General features: G+C 34.3%; 1 protein-coding gene across 1 annotated transcript in view; it reads left to right on the top strand.

The window, feature by feature from the left end:
• The window catches only part of IL1RAPL1 (interleukin 1 receptor accessory protein like 1), a 794,786-nt gene that overhangs the window by 145,241 nt on the left and 634,823 nt on the right, over positions 1–14,722 (top strand). Inside the window, exon 2 of the mRNA XM_072427846.1 lies at positions 12,677–12,781. Coding sequence (XP_072283947.1) covers positions 12,700–12,781 — 82 coding nt within the window. The 5' untranslated portion in view covers positions 12,677–12,699. The remainder of the gene's footprint in view (positions 1–12,676; positions 12,782–14,722) is intronic.

The following is a 14,722-nucleotide window of genomic DNA, read 5'->3' as shown; positions in this document are numbered from 1 at the left end:
CAAGATTCTCCCAGTTCCCCTTTTTACATAGTTAATTCCAATTAGGTAACATTGGGACTCCTTGATTGGTTAGTGGGTGTGTTCGGTATGTTGACCATCAGTTGGCACACACCCTACTAGATTGGGATTGGTTAAGGTAATATGATGGACCTCCCAACTAAATTTGATACAAGAACCTCTTGCTGGAATCTAAATGTAAGGGTAAACCAGAGGTCCAGCTGGGTTATCAACCCAACCCATCTGTTTGAATATGCATCCATCTTCTGCTGACTCAGGCTTGATGGATTAATTGCCCCTTGAAGGCCCTTCTAGTGATCTGTTCTTTCATCTGTTTGTTTGTGGTTTCTTGGCAAACCCTCTATTGGTATTTACTACCTCTTGTTATTCCTGTGAAGTCCTTGAATTAGAGACCCCTAGGCATGCCACTGATGGATCCTGCCATTTCTTTTCTTATGGCAGGTTACTCTTAAATAAATGTTTAATTCATATTAGGGTTTTATTTATTTTGGGCACAGTGCCATCTGATATAAAGGTTCATTTTACTCCAACAGATATTTTGAGCCTGTATTTGCAACCCAGAACATCCAATAGGATGAACGCTCTCACAACAAGAAGAACTGAGCAATACCAGTGTCAAAAAGGATAAAAAAATACTAAAGGTCAACATCACTAGGCCACTCAAAATAGTAAATCTATTATTCACAAAGGCTCATACGGATCAACTATTGCAATACTACACTAAGATGTCGATATCACTTTAGAACTATTGTATATACATTAGACGAGTTTTGCTTGGTTTTAACAACAATAACGTGAATTCTATAAAAAAAGGGTACAACAGACTTTCAGTTATGATCACCTTTTAAAAACTGAAGTCATATAACAGCCGCATGTGTCTTACAAGTGATTAGCTGGGATCAGAGGCATAAGAAATACATTATACTTGTTTAAATATGTTATTTTACAGACAAATATTACCACGAGGTGTGTAGGATGCCTATTTAGTTTGTAGAATGTTCTGGGAATTCTAAAAAGAAAGCCCAGCACTGTATTCTTTTTGACTGCTTCTACAGACTGAAAATTCCTTTCTTGCTTACAGAAGGGAAACAGTTGTGTGATGCTGTTGTGTATTTTGAACTTTTGCACTTTGATCTTTTTTCATCTCATACTAACCTGGCTATTCACAGCTTAGCAGCTAATCAGACTTCAGAAAACTTGGAGCTATAGCTTTGCACTCTGTCCTGGCTGCAAGTGGTAAATATGAAATATTTATGTGCAATATACACATTGAAGGTAATAACTCTAATATATCTATTAGGGTTTGTTATAAGCCACCTTATATAAATTATGCTGCTGAAGGTCAGTTGCTGCTACATATTGAAAAGGCAGCAAGAAGACATGCCATTTTTAATATGAGTGATTTTAACTATCCAGCCATGTTGAAACATGCGTACTAGTAAAGGGCATTGATTTTTAACCACATTACAAGACCATATACAGAAGAGATAGCTGAGCCAACTAAAGTGAAAAGAACCCAATAATTATTTATCCAAGAAGCTTAAACCTGGTAATACTATTTCAATTGAGGTCATGTCAAGTACTTCATTATCTTAAAATCAGTCAAAAATGAAGTGCTGATCCAGGGCTTATGTCCTTGTTCAAACTTTAGAAACTGCAAATGGCCATTTAAACAAATATTAAACTGAAATTGTTCACTATTGTTATCATGAAATCTGTTCTAAAAATTACATGCAGCCATTAGTTAAGCACATTCATGTAGACAAGATTAGCTGCACTTCTAGTGACAGGTTGGGATGGGTTAACAAAGACCTAGACCCAAAGAAAATTAGTTAGATTATGCTGCCATGAAGACATCCAACTCAGAAAAAGTATTGCAAATATTTAAATAGAAGTTGAATATTGCAGAAAAAAGCTTTGGTGTTTTATCATTTCTTGGGTTGTTTATGTTTAGCTTGTTACTTGTGGTGAGTTTTGCTTTGAGCTCAGTAACCGATAAAACAAATTACTCTTTTTCAGCAGGGGAATGCCATATATACACTGTAGATGTTGTACCAACTAGAACTCAGGGTTACGTACACATAAACCCAAAATAACTAGCAACCGGGCCCCTCCAGGATCACCACATTTTTTTCATGAAAATTGAAGTGTTGAATATGTAAAAATTACTTTTGAAAAAATGTTTATATTTTAAAGCTTATATGGAATTTTAGGCTTATGGTTTACATATACTTCAGGTGGTGGTGTATTATTGAGATTTTTTGTCATGTTTTGTCATCACTTTTTTTGTCATCTGTCAATTAAAAATTAATTATTGCCAGATTTAATAATTTTAAAACCCAGGTTAAGAAAATATTTAAATCAAGAAGTGTTCTTTGATCATTTGACTTTTTCAGGACTTGTACATTTTTTAAAATTACCTACAAAATGTACCTTAAATTTAATGCTTAAAGCTAAAATTCTTACATTTTATAATGACAGAAACTAACATTTGGTGGTGCTCTAATATTTAAACTATATTGACAGTTATCAGTGTATACCTTATTTTAGAGAGAAACATAGTTATACAGCTAAAAATTGTTATTTGATTTGTAATAGAATGAACAATACTTTAAAACTAAATAATTAAATCTGTGGATATCAAGGTGCACCTGACCTTTAAAACTTCCAGCCTGTCTTCTGACTAACTCATAGTGTTATCTCCTCTGAACTGAAGCCCAAACTTTCAATGACTTGCTGCAAATGAATATATTTTTCAATATTCTCTACTGACAACACATTAAATACTGAGTCACTCTAAAGATATAACACTAATTGGATAGAGCACTGCAAAAAGTCTTCAGAAATTCTGTATTGTCATCATGACGTCAGTGTTAATTGGCTCACTGGCAAATGTGTTGACAGGTACTACTTTATCATCCTAATAAGATGCAAAAGATTAAAATTAAATTACTAAGGAACTGTATTAGAGCCTACTTTTTGGCCTTGAAGACTCCAAATCAACTATGGCTGAAAAAAGTGAAATAATGATCAATGCAATAGACTGGTTATTTAAGTAGTGAGAAATTAACATTGATGACATTGTAGAAATCTACACTTTTTTTTTAAATAAGTTTATGTGTTCTTTACTAAATAAACACAAAACATTGTGTGTAATAAAATAAAGCTGCAAATACAAATACTTGGACAAATGCCTTTATTTTTCCTAAACAAAACCTATTATAGCTGAAATGATGAATCAATGAGCCTAATTTATTTAAGTTCTCCAAGGCTGGAGAATATGCACTTTCACCATTGAACTTGGGTGATTCCAGCAAACCTGAAATGGATTTCTTAAAACCAATTTGCTATTAAATGGCAAATGTTTCAATCCTAGACCAGTTCCATTGCAGGTTTGCTGGTTCACCCAGGTTCTCTGAGGAAAGTGTATCTTCTCCAGCCTTGAAGGTCCTAAAAATCAGGACTAATTTAGAAAGAAATTAAATACATTTATAAAAGCTCTCCAAGATTTGAGAAGATAGACAGACAATCATAGAAGAACCTAGGTGTATCAAAAATATGGAATGGTTTTCCTAAAAATAATTTGCTATTAACTGTCTAATGTTTGCACTCGTGGACCAGATGCATTTTTGGTTTGCTGGATCATTCAGGTTCTTCCATGAAATTCTATCTTCTTCTGTCTTATTTAAACAGTTAGGGCATATTTACACCAAAGTGGGGCATCAAAGCACATTGAATGGCCTACCTAATGCACCAAAATAAACCAAAAATGGCTCACTAATTTTGGCAATACACTACATTGGACTGCATCACATCAATCCATTTAACATTCACGTTAGCATATGAATGGTTTCTTGGTCTCTTAATGTTTATGTGTAAAACTCAGGCAAGAGTTTGGTGGAGAAACCAAGGTGAGCTTAAACAAATTCTTGCTTGGTTATTTGGTATTCCCAGACTCAACTTAGTGTATAATACCAAAAATAGGTGTCGTGCTCCCAATTCTACATGTGAGGTAGAAGGAAAGTGCATTTTGTTCAACATATAACAAAAAAATATAAAATGCAATCAGGCTTATATATACTTATATATTGCTGATTAGAAACATTGAACACAATACATGCTGAAACTCGTACAATAATTGTGTATTTGAAATAAGTATCAGATTTTACTTTCAAACATGCATTTGTGCCTATGGGATTTATTCAGTATGCTGTGAATATCTAAAGAGATTTCTCTCAAGAGAAATAAACACGTTCAGCAACTATATTAATCTAAGGAGCCAACTGCACATAGGAGATTTTATACTCTTTAGTACCCTGATGTTCAGGGTTCTCCTGTCCAACTTCTATTAGCCTGCAGTTTCCACAATCCTCTTTACTCAGAATGGGGTGGTTATGTTAAAGCAACATCAGATAGTTGACAAACTGTTACCATTTTCTTTGAGATTCAGCTTTATTCCTGACAGAGATGAATGAACTTCTCAAAATCTGCTCCACCAGCATTTCACCCAATCCTTTGCTAAACTGCCAAGTTTGAATCGGCCGACTGCTGGTACTTTTTTTTCCATAATACAAAATACAGCATGGTGATTTATCAAGTTTAAATGCACTCAAGTGATAATGCAATACAAGAAGTAATTCACTTGTTCTGTAGTAATTTTATTAAGACACAAACCTGGTTTGTGGGAAAGATTGGTTGGGAGCAATAGAAAAAATGATTTTCCCTTGTCAAGCCCAGCATCTAGTAAAGCCTTATAAGTTACATGAAACAATCAGCTATGAAACAATCAGCTAAGACCTGCTGATCCATGTCAGAAAACTTTCATATGGGTGCAAGCACTTCCTTATTCATAACATACATGACTTTAAGTCTTTTGTAGGGTGGCCCCGACTCTCTGGAATGATTTTCCACGTACTAAAAGGTTTTTTCCTACTTTCGGCACATTTAATAGGGCTCTTCAAACCCATTTTTTACCATCTTTTTAAACTCGCCTGCCTGTCTTCTTCTGTCTCCCAAACCTTCACTATTCACCCACCAAGCAAACCCTCACTACTTACCCATTCCTAATGAGTACTACTTTCCCCTTCTGTTAGATTGTAAGCACTTTTGGACAGGGCCCTTTCGCCCTCCTGTGCCATTGTTTGTATTGGTCATTTTTTGAAAATCAGCCTGATCATTTTACAGATCTACTGATCTACTGATCAAGTCTACACCAAGGCTTACCACATTGGGGATACATTTTAAGGCCATGAGGTCATTGGCAACCCTTCTACAATTTGAACATAATATGTTCAGTAATGGCCAATGGGTTCCTAGCGTACAATAAGTGTAAAACCTTTACTAATTAATGGAAGCCACTACATCAGCTTGAATTCTCAAAGGATCTAAATTAAGTTGAAATGCAGTACATATAGTTCAAGAACAACTATGCAGAAGACCTAGAACTTAGCAAATGCAGTATAAGTTATATAATCCATTCTGACCATAAAATTTTAGCCCGTACCCACATTTATGAAACAACAGAGAATAAAGTATAATTATTAGAGAAAATACACTTTCATGAGTAAAGCTGGGTGATCTAGCAAACTAGGAATGGGTTTCTTCAAAGTCCAGGTTTGCTGGGTCATCCAGCTTCACTGATAAAAGTGCATCCTCTCCAGTCATGGAGAGCTTTAATAAATCAGGCTCTAAGAATACAAGTCATCAGTGGAATAGCATACTTTTCCTATCTATGATCTTATCACATTTCTTCCTGCAAGTATTATGTACCTTAGGTATAGGTTCCAAAATCTTAATGATCTCTTCCCACTTCCTGTTGTGCCTTTAACAGGTAGTATCCAAAAGTCTTCCACAGGGAATGCATTCTTAGTAAACAAAGAAAATGACAAGAGTCAACCAAACCCTCCATTAAAAACTAACAAGTTTTGCTTTTAGATGTACTTTATTTTAGCACTGAAAATTCTATTTATCTATCTATCTTGTTCTGTCATATTTGCATTTTTATTTCTAGTGCCTATAAAAGTCAGTTTATAGTTTCACATTAAAATTACATTGTACAGCCAGCCAATCACAAAGCTTGTCATAACACTTGGCATGACTTAACATGACCATGTGTTATATGACAGGAGTAGGATCATTTCTGAATGTAGCCAATTGTAAATTGGATCATTCAAGCAAAGGAACATATTTTCCATGAGCATGAATAATAGTGTGCAAAGCAATGTCTGTTTTGAATATTTAAAATCCATGACGTGATTTCAATTGGTGCTTGGTTTCATTATTCTAAAAAAACTAATAAAAAGTGGTATTATTTTATTGTGAAGATCTGTTTTAGGTAAGCGACTGTAATGTTGCAGCTAATTTATAGGGATGTATTGTCCTTACCATTTTATGGAAAAATGTTTTTTTTGAGGAGTGCTGTTATTTTCCTATCAAATGCTGTATAAAACTCCATTGACCACCAGGCTGTTACCAATAAATGGGTATATCATAAATGTTGGCTTGTATTCCCTGAGACCTGAAAGTTATTTCAAGGGTTCCCCCATTTTAAAAAGTTAAAAAAGGCTGCTTTTTAATTAATGTTTACCATCTTTTTTTCGGTCACAATTTTGTAATTACAAAGGGTACATACAGTCAGAATTTTATTTCTTTGGACTGCCCATAGTTTTTTGATGTACAATCCAAGCCTACACTGTGGGTTTTCTTGGGGTACTCAGGTTTACTCACATAACCCAAAAAAATAAATTTCTCAAAATTGTTCCAAAAAGTTGTTATCACAATAACTTTGTATTTCCATAGAAAGTGCCTTAAAGGTGTCTATAAATATTTCAGTAAAAATGGCCCTCAGACTCATTTAACTACATAGAAAATTAGCAACATTGGGCCTGATTTATTAAAGATCTCCAAGGCTGGAGAGTTTACACTTTCATCAGTGAAGCTGGGTGATCCAGCAAACCTGAAAGGGTTCTGGTCCAGGATTGAAAACATTTGCTAACAAATAGCAAACGGCTTTTAGAAAATTAATTCCAGGTTTGTTGGATCACCCAGCTTCACTGATGAAAGTGTATCCTATCCAGCCTTGGAGAACTTTAATAAATCAGTCCCAATGTTGGGGGATATGTCACCATTGGTGACTAATTGATTTTTGGAAAATCAGCCTGATCATTTTAAGTCTACTCGGAGGTAAACCACATTGGGGATTAACGCAATGAGGTTATTGGCAACCCTCCTACGATTTGAAAATAATATTTGCAGTAATACAGCCCAATCAGCATAATTTAATTTAATTTTCTATTAGGCTTTGGGTTCCTATCGTGAAATAAATGGGGAAACTTTACTAACTAATGGAAGCCACTACATCTAAGGGCCAGTAAACTACAATTTATAACATTTTTGATTTTTAGGTTTTAGATATGCTTTAAAGATATAATCTTTGTAAGGCACACTAATCCTAATTACATTATTAAAATTACATTGTAAAAATAGGCAATGCAGGTGACTGTATTTTACCTGGTGCCAACCTCCTGCAGTTATAACACAGCACAGGCAGCATCAGCAGAATGAGACAAAAAGCTCATGTGTTCACAAGGAACATTCTGTTTTAAGGAAGTAACAGATAAACCCATCACTATACTCATTTAACAGTCCAGGACGTGTGCATGATCAACTCATGAGCCAAGATGAAGAAGTGGGTTGAGCTGGCAATCTGACTGAGGACATCTAAAGGCAGATCAGTCTTGTAGGGAAAAAGTACAGATTAAAGGGAAACATTGCTGCAAGACTTTAATTTTATGTTGGTAATCTTGGCCTAAATTCCGTTTCAGTTTTAAATTGTAAATGTACAAAAATAATCTGGATGATCTAAAATAAACATGTAAGGTATAAATTAACTTGCTATTAGAGACAAACAGTGCTGCCATTCCTGCTGTACCATACTGTACAATGCCAACCACCTTGTTTCTTACATGAAAAGTGTATGTTACAAATATGCTGATGTGCTAATAAATAATTGTCATGATTATAAAAAATTATCTTTGCAACCCAAATAACAAACAAACTAAAAAAAACAGTGTAAGAGTCACTGAAAAGTACATTGAATAATGATTTATTTACCAAAGCTCATTATACTAGCATGGTTTAATTATATTTCTGAGCTGGATTATTGATAACCAAAAAGAATGTCCACAGTACATATTTCAGATTACCCCAGCAGTCTCCTAATTAATTTCATATGAAGCGGTCAGATCATTGGCTTCACAGTTTATAGGAAATGCCCCTAATTGTTTGAGAGAACAAAACAAACATTATTTCTATATTGTGAGCGCACAAACTCGGACACCCATATCATTTGTCTTAAAAATGCAATTAACATGATTTATTGGCACTTTTGTTAGCAGTTGCTGCTATGTGAAACCCTAAGCATGTGTTTCACCTCCATGGAATAATGCTTAGACGTTCAAATATTCTGAGTACAATTGCGTTATCTCATTAATTTTACAAAGCTTTGTCATTAGGTGAATCATGAATGTAGCTGAACTGTACAAACACAGCAAATTTCCATTCCAAAATGCTTACTATTTACCACAGTTTATAAGGCATTAAACAATAGAATTCAGTTTGGGGAAAATGTTGTTTTATCGGCCAGAAATACATGCATGCTTAGAAGCTCAATTCACTTTTTTATTGCAAATGCCTCTTGTTAAGTAACTTAATAAAAAATAAAACTTACAGTTCTGCTGCTTATAAGTTGCAGAAACTAGTGAAAGTGAAGTAAAGTGAGATATCTTTGCAGTATATATATAATACATTTGCAGTATATTAAATATTATACTGTATAGAATGTTCCTGAAGATAAACAACATAGCTATGTTATTGACCCTAAGTGCTTATCAACTTAGAAGAAATGTTCTTCCTTCTGTAAAAATGTAAAAGATGAAAATGACATCCATTCTAATATATATAGTACACAAAAAGGTTGAGATGCTAGATTTTAGGCTAGTCATCTAGAAAATAAACTATTACACCACTGGTTTATGCACAGTGTTTAATATTTTTTGTTTGCCTTGTTATATGCATGGGATATGTAGTTCTGCCCTGAAGAACAATGTGGTTGATTTATTAAAAGAGTTGAGGCTGCAAAAATAAGTAATATTTTACAAGGAAAAATTCACTTAGCTTAGTTAATGAGGTAACGCTTTGCTGGCTTCAGTCACCCAACCATGTGCAAGCAAACAAAATCACTAGCTAAATGAATTACCTAAATATTCGAATATAAGCTGATCCGAATATAAACCAAGGTACATATTTTTACCTGAAAATACAGGAAAAGGCTTTGACTCAAGAATAATCCTGGGGCACAAAATTCAGCCTTCACTGCTAATATTTAAAACAGTTATTAATAGAAATGTCAATAAAAGTATTCTGAATAAATTTCATACATGATATGGTATTTTTAAAACCTTTATTTAACAGAGAAAAAAAAAACCACAGTTTAGTCTGTATATATTTCTTCCTTTTTAAAAGGTTAAAGTATTTTATACTTTTCAATTGGTTTTGATGGGTTATTTGCTCTGAAATTATCTTTTGTGCATTATTGTTAGCCACTATTAGAAGGCACTGTGTCCTCATGTAAAGTGTGTAACAACCTCATGTATCTTGTGTCTGGCAAGAGTCTATTACAGGCTTTACATGAGGAAACAGTGACACCTGCTGTTATAACCCAGGTATAAACGACTCTATTTCTAATGGTGTTTTGAAAGGAAAGAAAAGTGGTTTATACTCAAGTATATAAATATTCCTTTTGCTATGGTTTATGACATTTCTTTTTATACCATATGACATGCAGTCCTTATTTTTAGGTTGGTTTTATTTCTTGGCTGGTGAAAGTTGTAAGGCCCCTATGCCAACCACCTCTAACCTGTTCAACCTGACACACTATCATGCTCCTAGATTTCTTTATTGTAAAATGAAAATTTGTATTTCACATTCGACTGAAAATCATTACTACTTTATCAACAGGAATGTGACATAGGCCAATATGTCTGTAGTAGCTGTCCTCTTAGGAGCATCCAAATGAAGGATTCATGATATGTGAATACCAACCATTCACATCTTCCCTATGGTGTTAGCCCAAAAACTACCTTAATTTTGAAGTCTACAACATTATATTTTTACAACTATAAACGAGAGAATACGGCCTAAAATAATATGTATTACTTACTCTTTATTGCATTGCAATATCATGCAGCAACCTGTTGAGATTCAGATTACGTAGCTCAGACTATAAGACTATGTGGCTCAGCTTCAAAAATGATAGTCTTCATTTATTTTTGGCACATACTCAGTGAAATATTGGTTCACATTCCTGTGGTAAAAAGGGGAATATTCATTTGCCAGTAAAATTAGGTTTTTTTGGCATATAAGGAAATATTCCAAGTCCACAAGGTAGACCTAGGAAGTCGTTAACGCTATTTGTGTTCAGCTAGATAATGCTAGCAGATATCATATAAATTATTAGTTTTGATGTATATTGTGCTTCAGCTATTTCCTGTAGGATAATCAGAACTGTGAAAAACGTTGCATGTCTTCCTGCAGGCTAACTCTAGAGCCTGTCCGCCTTTCATGCATATATTGAAATTCTAGTATCAGTTGATATATTGTTTAAACACAGCCTGTAGTGTTTCACACCCTCAGACATGGTGAAATGACGCTAGCTTTAGTCAAGCCCTTTTTCTTCAACTGTGATTTCAAACTGAAATTGGTGGGGTATAACTCTGAAATATTGATATAAATCATCTGTGATGAAAAATTTGATTTGTGGAGGTACTGTAATTTATATTTATTGAATTACCTGCTTGAGAAAGGAAGCCATTTCTTGGAGGCTAGAGAAATATTATCATATTTATAACTTTGAGTGGCAAGTAACTGTAACATATGGTGTATTATGGAATGTCAAATTTCAGATGACCTCATTTTTCTTGATATTTCGTAATAACCCCTCTTAGTTTAATATGCCTTTAGATCTTTCTCACACATTGAACCGATTGTAATTTCTTCTTTTCTATGCTATCTTTCCTATTCTGAGATGTATCCCCATTTATACCATTGGGAGGAAATTGGAATCCCATTCCTGTTGATGATCTTACAAAGATGAAAGTAAACTGTTTCATTCACTGTCCTCGAATGAAGCACAAGTTACTTTCCCATGCTGTTTTAACATTGTCAGAGAGTTTACGATTGCCCCAGGCTCATATTTCAAGATTAATTTTTATACATTATACCACATGAAGCTATTCTGCTCTCATTTTTATCCTTCTATCTTCTCATATTTTTCAAGATTGAAATAAAAGATAAATTATATAATCAGGAAAGTAGGCACTGGATATCAGTGAAATGTGGCAATTATAAAGTATTATCACAAATTATAGGTATAAATTTAAAATACAGCATTGCTATTAGTGTCAAAATTCTTAGGAGAAGACCGGCCATTTGCTGATGTATTTAAAGAAACATTTGGATGTGGCACATTTTTAAAATTCATTTGTATCAGTACATATAAACTCAATCCTTATTTATACTGAGTTGTATTTAAATGGCATTTGCTGAGGCCAAGGACTGCAAGGTTATGGGCCAGCAACGAATCATAAATTGGAATTAAATAGTTTTGTGGTTTCCTGGAGCACAGCATATTTGCACATGGAATACTTAGTTTGCAGCATGCTCTCCTCCAGCTAGGTGAGGTCTGTGCTCCCTCTTGTCAAGCCAACCTTGGCTACTGCCATCTTCTATCAGTCTTTTACTGCTGCTTAACACTTCGCCCATTGGAGACCAACTGGTAATAAAACTATTTCATGTGCTGCTTTAACATTTTGGCACCTAATTCCATTCTCAGCATATTGCAGTCACCAGAAATTATTATTACTACGCAGTATTTATATAGCACCAACATTTTATGCAAGCTTTTACAAGTTCCATAGGTATGTCACTAGCTGTCACTCTAAGAGCTCACAATATATATGTCCCTACCATAGTAGGTCAATTTGGGGGGGAAGCTAATTAAACTAACTGCATGTTTTTGAACTGTGGTGAGGAAAACTCACGCAAACACAGGGAGAACCTGCAAATGCCATGCAGATAGTGTCTTGGATGAAATTTGCACCTGGGATCTTGCGCTGCAAAGACCAGAGTGCTAACCTCTGAGCTACTGTGCTGCCTACAGAGAAATAGAGAAAAAAAAAGTAAAAGCAGTAAAAGGTTTAAAAATAAAATAACAAAATGTTCCTGTGGTCTCCTTTGTGGACATTGCAAATGTCTGTCTCAACAATATATGTCGCAGGACAGGAAATTAAAGAGATCTCCACAGCAGAGACATAGACATATAGCGCTTGATTTTTTAAAGTTCTCCAAGACTGGAGAAGAGGACTATCATGGGAACCTGGAAAGGATGAGATTTGCTGGATCACCCAGGTTCCCCTGCGATAGTCTATTTTCCCCATTCTTAGAGAACTCTGATAAATTAAGCCGATAACATTAACATACTCTACTTTTCTCCACAGCAGATAAATAGACGTACAACCTTACCTAACTCTAAAATGCTTTTTTAGATGTTTTTACATATTGTAAGCATTAAAAACGTAATTTGTTTATCTTTTTCTTTTAGAGTTCGGATTTTAGAGTCGCAAGATGAAAGCTCCTATTCCACATTTGATCCTCCTTTATGCTACCCTGACACAAAGCTTGAAGGTTGTTACAAAGAGAGGTTCTGGTAAGTGCATTAATTCCAATCCTTGATTGCTGGTTGTAAAAATTCTCATAGCGTAGGTGAAGGTCCAGAAGTTTTGGCTATATATTGTTTTTCTTGCTTGTGTATAATGATTTGTCTCTTTACAGTAGTGTTTTGTATAATTTCAAATGCAGTGTTAGTATGATTTTATAGTTGAATAGGAGGAGGCATTAGAACCGTTTGTAAGGTCGTAAATAATGTATTCGTCCCCATTTTGAAGTTTTTCCCCCATTTTCAATTTGGTCTGAAACAGTTGAAAATATAACTGATTAAGATGATGGCTCTGATTTCAAAATTAAGTCTTTAATGTTAAGTTATATGTTTCAGGGTGTGCTTTAAAGCAGTTCAGTTCAGTGCATGAAGTCTGTTTTTGTATGATGATAAATGTGTAGGGTGGACTTAGGAATGCATGGTTGATGTAGTAAGTATTGCAGTGCGTGTGCAAGCATTCTCTACAACACGTCGTTTAAGTAGCAGTACTTACGGCCTTGATGAAGGGGCACTCGCTGACCCCAGAAACGTGTGGGATTAATTATTTGTATTGAAAAGCTTTCCCTATATTAATTCTGACACCCATGAAATAACCAGGAAATAAAAAGAAATCTAAATAAGGACACTGACAGCAATAAAACGTTGAAAGCTACACAAACGTCTTGGCTGAAATTTAGCTTTATGTTATAGTTGTACAGTTACAGTTACAGTTTATAAATTGTGTTTTAGGAAACATATTATCTAATATTTCTATAAGTAGTTTACATTTCATTTGAATTAGCTTTCTGTCTAAGATTTCTGTGTGGGTTTCAGTACTTTTTATGGCAAAATTATTTTACAGCTAAGTAGTTTTCTAGTTTGTTTTTCATTGCTTTATAACAAGTGTTATGGTTTAAGTGTTAAGTATTCAAACATATCCACTTTGGAGAGTGGCCCTAGATCAAATGCTTTTCTACAGAATCTCAGTGAATATTTGTACATATCTCTTTCACGCTTTGCTTCGCAAGTCAAAACTATCCATTGTTTTCTGTATAACAGTCTGATAAGTTCTCTGAGTTCTATCTTCTGCAAGGCTGTTGCAGAAGATATTGACTACACTTAAACAAAATTGTTGCAGTGCATCACAGTGCATGGTAATGAACTACCATGTGTTTTTGCGACCTACATTGCTCCAAGCGGCGCATATCTGTTTTTTGTTTTTTCTTTCTGAAGCATTGGTAGCCCATTCTCTTAAACTGGCCTCTTTATTTTGCACATTAACCCAACATGTGGCTAGGTGTGAATCTAGACATACAGATACAAAAATATGTATTTTAATTTTTTATTCCTAATCTTAAGAATAGATTAATAAATCAGTGTTCCAGGAGAAACTATTTCAATGCAAATCATTATATAATACCTTAGTCTACAAATATGTTTCCGATGCCTAGTTCACATTGACAGAAGAGCAGTGGGAATATGAGAAGAGGGCAATTAACAAACAAATTTTACACCAGTTCATTTTCTGCTTTGGTTCTCCAATTGATCTAACACCACAGGGTAGCATTGATTTTCAACTTTAAGGTTAATGGGTAGAAAACTCATTTAACCTTTAAAGTGAAGAAATAAAAATGTTAAATAACATAAAAACTAAACATTCCATATCATAAGTCTAATCATTTAAATACTATCTATACAGGGCTTCTTTTATCTTTTGAGCTAGCATTCTGAATTAGATAGGAGGGCTGCTCTTATCTGCTGCCCCCTATAATTTGCGTTCAAAAAGTGTGTTACACTTCTATAATAATGTGTTTAAAATGATTATAATGAGAAACTTTTTAGGAATATTGATATTGTAAAAAGTCATTGCATATAAATATAGAATGGAATCTTTAAAAAAAATCCTTCTATTAGTGAATATTGGACAAAATAGGAAATTTTTTTATTCTTTAA

This window comes from Pyxicephalus adspersus, chromosome 1, assembly GCF_032062135.1.
Source record: "Pyxicephalus adspersus chromosome 1, UCB_Pads_2.0, whole genome shotgun sequence".
Lineage (NCBI taxonomy): Eukaryota > Metazoa > Chordata > Amphibia > Anura > Pyxicephalidae > Pyxicephalus > Pyxicephalus adspersus.
This window is presented reverse-complemented; position numbering and strand designations above follow the sequence as displayed.